Raw genomic sequence first — 6,000 nt, 5'->3', positions numbered from 1 at the left:
ACCTCAAGCAAACATGTTTTCAGTTGCAGATTTAATTTCTAAAAGATGATTTGATTATAAATTGTATTTTAAAATTCACTGAAATAAGAGATAAAACAAAACAGGCACGTAGAATAGATTGTTTAATTGATGGATTTATTATGGCTATTGTAGTAATTAAAATGCAGTTTCGTGGTACTTTTGTCACTTGTCGATTTAAACTGCGCCAGTGGAGCAACACATCGGTATCAGTGGAACTTCTTTCCGAGTACTTTATGCAAAAACGGCTTAACAAATCCCAAAACTGATTATTTAGAGGGAAAGGCGCAAGACAAGCTGTCTATTAATCCTGGAATTTTGTTTATTATTAGACCAACCTTCATGGCCGCTATTTTCTGTAAACAAGGAAGGGATTTTCTCATCTTACCTCCGTGTCCGTAAACATACCGAGGGGAGAGCTATTTAAGCTTTCTTCGGTGCGTAACGTGGAAAAAATGAAGCTTCCCATAATGCAAACGTGCACACGCGCCGGACTTGCGGGGAGAGGAAGCCGAGAACTACATTTCCCAAATGGCATTGGGGCTGAAAGTCTCATGTGCGTCCCCTCCCCCTCCATGATTTCTAAGCGGAGGTAAACAAACTGTGAAAGAGGCAGGGACGTACAGTATCTGCTGCAGAAGGCGGAGAAAGCGATAGATCTTTGGGGGAGAGGGCTTGCACGATGGATGCAGGGGCAGCATCGAGATAGAGGAGGTGAAAAGTGTGGGGCCACGAAGGAAGGGGGCAATAGGGGGCAGAATGCAGGAGTAGATTAAAAAGAGGTTAGAGGACAGATTAAATGTTTGGGGCACTGAGAAAAGGGTATGAAGCTGGGTCGGGCGCAGTGCTAGAGATTTGAAGGAGAAGACGACGAATAGCCAAGACCAAAGGGGGAGGCAGTCGGGATTAGGAGTTGTGGGAAGGGTCTCTGTTATTGCCTAGAGGTAAAGGAAAGAAATCTTTCTGAAGTAGGATGTGGCCATGAGTCAGGGTAACTGCTGCAGTAGTTGTTCAGTTCTTTTTTACGCCTCACTGATTAACTTCGTAGAAGCAGGACAAAAGGCATCCTTTCTCCAAGTTACTCGTTTCCTACCTTATTCTTTTTCTCCCTTGGGAAAATCAGAGAACTAAGGTCTATTTCACCCATAGTGCTAGGGGCAAGGCAGCAAAGTCCTCCTTCACAGTTGTTCGGGGAAAGATCTCATCCATCCCAAGGGCTATGGAGCGGGTAGAGATGATCAACATCCAGCGCCTTTTGGAGGCAGCCGAATTCCTGGATCGCAGAGACCGAGGTAACACCTTTTGAGGAAGGGGCAGGAATTGAAGTGACCCACCCTCCTGGAAATAGATCCAACTTAACTTGTTTTGAAAGAAGCAGTTGCTTGGGGAGAAGGGTAAAAGTGGGGGTAAAGAGATTCACATGTAATAGATGGAGAATTGTGAGCAGAGTGGCAGAATGTTTTTCTTTTTAATATGCTTTGGATTTGATCAAGAAGTTTTGATACAGACTTTAAAGTTGTCTTGAAACATACAACTGGATAGCCAGTTTGGGGTAGTGATTAATGTCACTAGTATACAAACTGGGAGACTGTAATTTCTAGTGCTGCTTTAGACATGAAATCAGTTTGCTGACTTTGGGCCATTCACTCTTTCACAGCCTTAAGAAGAAGGCAATGGGAAACCACTTCTGAAAAAGAGAGAAAACTGCATGCAGTCACCAGGACTGACTCAAAGGGATTTGGACTCTAAGCTAATCAGCCTTATCTGAACAGGTGCATTGCCTGTGGTTTTTATGTCTGAGTGTTCTCACATTTGTTTAAAGCTGAGCGTGCTGCCTGAGAAGTCATTCAGGGCTCTGTTGGTGTTGACTTTGGAAAATACTGTTTCTTACTCACTGTTCCTTCTGTTTCCATTTGATCATAATTTATGCAGAGTGTGAACATGGGTATGCCTCATCCTTCCCTTCCATGACAAGTCTTGGGCTGCAGGACCCAAAGCCACTGCAGAGACTGAGCCGGTCAAGAAAGCATAGCAGCGGAGGCAACAGTACAGGCACCACAAACAGGTAACAGTCTGAAGAGGACTTGAAAAGGGGAGATTGTTGCAATATGTAGGCACAAATATTTCATGTATGCATCAGGGAGAATAGGTTGTATTTTATTTGGCACTTTTGCTGGAGTTCCCCTTTCCTCATAATCTTGCTTCTCCAGCCCTTGATGATCTGCAAGTTTGTGGCTTTTAATAGAAGAATTGACCAATGTGGTATTGTGTTAGCTGCCTCTTTAAATCTTGCAGAACCAGCTTGTTAGCTGAGTACGTAATGCCTTGTTCCTGCAGGTTCCCCACGCTCTTTTATGTAACTTGCATCATCATTGAAAGCTTTCCCAAGTAGTTGATTTTACTCTAGAGAGACTAATATTAATCTAGGGGGAAATCCTTTGCATTTTTATTCTGGAAATGTATCCCACTATTCAGTGGAGGTATGGGGATTTTACACCCCTCTGCCCAGGTATTTATGTTAAGTCTGTAGTTTAAATATTTTCAATTAAAGAGCAAAAACAGACTTGGAGTTTTAGATCAGGTCATATTTGCTTGAACACCACTTGAAGATGATATTTTATAGTGTATTATTTTTGTGCAGACTTTTTCATTTTTGGTAAAATGTAATTTATAATCTGATGAATTATGAAACCTCACATTGAATAGTGTATTATTTTAATAATAGAACTTGCTTTTTTGTCCCTCATGTGGCGTGTTCTATGTGTGTAACAAACCAATTGATGGAAAGTGTGAGCAAAACAATTACCATATAATAGAGTTGTGTTCCAGGGGATAAATATATTTTCTAGATTTGCAGACTGCTTTATGCCAAAGGCTCACTTACTTGATTACAATATTTTCCAAAGATATAATCTTTCTAGTGCTCTCTGTTGGTGATATATGAGCCATTTTAATCAAATATGACTCCACTTTCTGAACAAAATGCACTTGTTTACTTATTTAACTATGTAATTTGGAGAATTTACTAAAAATCATTGTTGCAGAAACACAATAACATTAAAACTAAATGATGCCTTCAAAATTAGTCATTTTCTAATACTGCAGTGCCATTGTAATATCTGTAGTGATGACATTTCAGATGCATCCCATGTCAAATGTAACAAAACAAAAAGTCACACAGCTTCATGTACAGATAGTCCTCAACTTACAATAGTTCATTTAGTGACCATTCAAAGTTACAACAGCCCTGAAAAAAGCGATGTATTGTGTTTCATACTTATGATGTTTGTAGCACCCTCATGGTCACATGATCAAAATTCAGACACTTAGCAACTGCTTCATACTTATGACCTTTGCTGTGTCCCAAGGTCATGTGATCCCCTTTTGCGACTTTCTGACAAGCAAAATCAAAGGGAAGCCAGGTTCACTTAACCATTTTTTGTGCAGGAATTCATCTAACAACTGTGACAAGAAAAGTCAAAGCAAAATGGTGCAAGGCTCACTTAACAAATGTCTTGCTTACAACAGAAATTTTGGGGTCCTTCGTGGTTTTAAGTGGAGAACTACTCTTCTTTCTCAGATAGGAGTTTTGCCTTAGGTGTTGCTAATCAAGGAAAAAGGACCTCAGGGAATTTCCCCCCTTAATAATATGGATAGGGAAAATGTAAGAATGCACAAAGATTTCCCCTGTTTTTACTCTTTTCCTTTTGTGTGTGCATATCTTGCAAGTATTGTAAATAAACAAATATGGATAGAAAAAGCAAACTTTGAAGTGCCATCCATGAAACCATCAATGGAATTAATTTTATTTATTTATTAAAACATTTTTTTATTGGCTAAATCACCAGGCTCAGAATAGTGTGCAAAAGCAAAATATCATTAAAACATATATCAAAGAGCCTGACACAATATAATGTGACCCCAAAGAACATATAGTAAAGGTATATAACAATAATAATGGCAGCCAACTCACCACTCATCAAACTTTTTCTTGCCTTGAGAGTTGTAATGAGGGGAGGACCAAGCATAGCCCTGGAGCTACACTGTTTAAAAATCATTGGGGCTATTATAGAGAATGTCATATTTCTGGTTCACAACCTTTGCACCTCCTTTCCAGGAGTTTAAGGGGTCCTTGACATGACAGGCTGAATCATTTGGGAAAAGATGGAGCCTGACATAATTCAGAGCCATTCTGTAAAAGGTTTTATAGGTAAAAAGTAGCATTTGGAAGTCTATTGGTAACCAGTGTGGTCATCAAAAGTTGGTGTTAATTTCTGAGTTGTCTTCAAAAGCCACCCCACCTAGAGTACACTGCATAGTAATTCCATGTGGTCATACTATCATGGGTTTCTTCCATCAGAGCTTCCTAATCTCTTTTATAACCAGAGTTAAGACTAGTGCATGAGCCTAGGCTGAGTGAAGATTTAAATATATTTTATCACTCCTATTAATAGGGTAATATAACTGCTACATTATTTATTTTGTATACATTTATATGTATATAAATAGTATTCATTCTTTAGCCAAAAAGTCTCACATGGGAGTTTATGAAGATCAGTATTACATATGTAACAGTTCTGATACTTAAGTGTTTTAAAAGCAAGGCACAAGGAAGCATATATAGGGCAAACAAAAGAAAAACTGGAACTCCGTTCTCAAACATTACCATTCTTATAACCCAGAAGAAATATTTCAGGTAACTGAGTAGAATTGCTATCTTTGGCACATCCTTGGTTGGTATCTTAGCAGGAAATAAACTTTTACAGAGCTCATTTATAATAGGATGTGTATACCTGCCATTCATGATGACACATGGAAGTCTATGCTTTCAATATATTTTTTCATTCTCTGGTCTGCTGCTGCTAAGTTTAGTGGTGTGACGAATATGTGGTCCGTACAATTTGGTTTGCAAAATATATGCTTCAAAGAATTTGATACACAATTGCATTAATATTTGACTAAATTTAGAATAAAACTAACGGATCCCAGCAGGACAGCTGAATTCTGGGACTCGTGGTACTGACCCATATTTATTTTTGTGACTTTTTGTTTTGTTTCATTTGACATGGAATGCAGCTGAAAATGTAATCACTACAGATATTACAAGTGTGGCACTGCAGTATTTATCCCTTAATATGAGCAGCTTTTAGTTACATGTAATAATGCACTATTATAGTAAATAGAAGCAAATAATAAAACAATCAATTAAAAGCATCAACAAATAAAACAGTGGTGATAAACTTGTTAAAGTACTCCAAACAGAACCAAGGCAAATTCAGAACTTCATTTAGATAAGACAAGAATACATTTTATCATTTCTGTTGAATCTTGCTTTTTTGAGAGGGAAGACAAGAACCAATGGTGAAACAAACTATTTGTGGTTTTGGAATTAACAGCTAGTTGTCTTATTTGCTATTTTCCTGTTTGGCTTACTATGACTACATGAGTCGAGAAGGGAGAATTCCCCCCCCCCCCAGAAATTCTTTTTTTTTTCCTATCATAATTTGCACATTATTGAGGGCACTTAAAATTTTCTTACTATTCTTATTTTAATTTTTTATCTTAAATCACTTCCAAGTAGTTTCAACTACTGTAGCTAGTCTCTGATACTAAAACTGAACACAGTATACATAAGAACTAGGTTTTGAAGTGATATAAAATACGCAGGGGGCATACAAGATCATTTTAGCCTTGTAGTGTAAAGCACCATAATCTTCTTTTTTTGGTCAATTTTAATTGCTTCAATTGGATTTATATGGAAGCAAAGGCTGGTAAATTGCAGTCTCAATAGCTTTTCCATAGCCAAAAAATTGTTGCATCGCAGGAAATTAAAAACAACAACTCTACATGTATGCAAACTGATGCTTTTTCGAATATCAGGGTTAATGAAATTTAAATGGGCTGTTGTATAATCCAACAATCTAACTGGGTTCAGAAAAGGACACAACAAATTGAGGATAAGAACACTGACAGCTATTAGTA

The 6,000-nt window shown here is 37.9% G+C and overlaps 1 protein-coding gene across 3 annotated transcripts in view; it reads left to right on the top strand.

Moving 5' to 3' along the window:
- The first annotated feature begins 607 nt into the window (after positions 1–607).
- Positions 608–6,000, top strand: part of MXI1 (MAX interactor 1, dimerization protein) — a 52,484-nt gene continuing 47,091 nt past the window's right edge. Inside the window, exons 1-2 of one of the 3 annotated variants that reach the window (XM_026704746.2) lie at positions 608–1,310; positions 1,951–2,083. In XM_026704746.2, the coding sequence (XP_026560531.2) occupies positions 1,238–1,310; positions 1,951–2,083 (206 nt within the window). In that variant the 5' untranslated portion in view covers positions 608–1,237. Of the gene's footprint in view, positions 1,311–1,680; positions 1,791–1,950; positions 2,084–6,000 lie in introns of those variants that run through there. The other 2 variants (XM_087918831.1, XM_087918832.1) reach the window with 2 other exon arrangements.

The sequence above is a fragment of the Pseudonaja textilis genome, unplaced genomic scaffold (genome assembly GCF_049901715.1).
Source record: "Pseudonaja textilis isolate UNSWEBS1 unplaced genomic scaffold, rPseTex1.2 PTEXCTG76, whole genome shotgun sequence".
NCBI classification, from domain to species: domain Eukaryota; kingdom Metazoa; phylum Chordata; class Lepidosauria; order Squamata; family Elapidae; genus Pseudonaja; species Pseudonaja textilis.
This window is presented reverse-complemented; position numbering and strand designations above follow the sequence as displayed.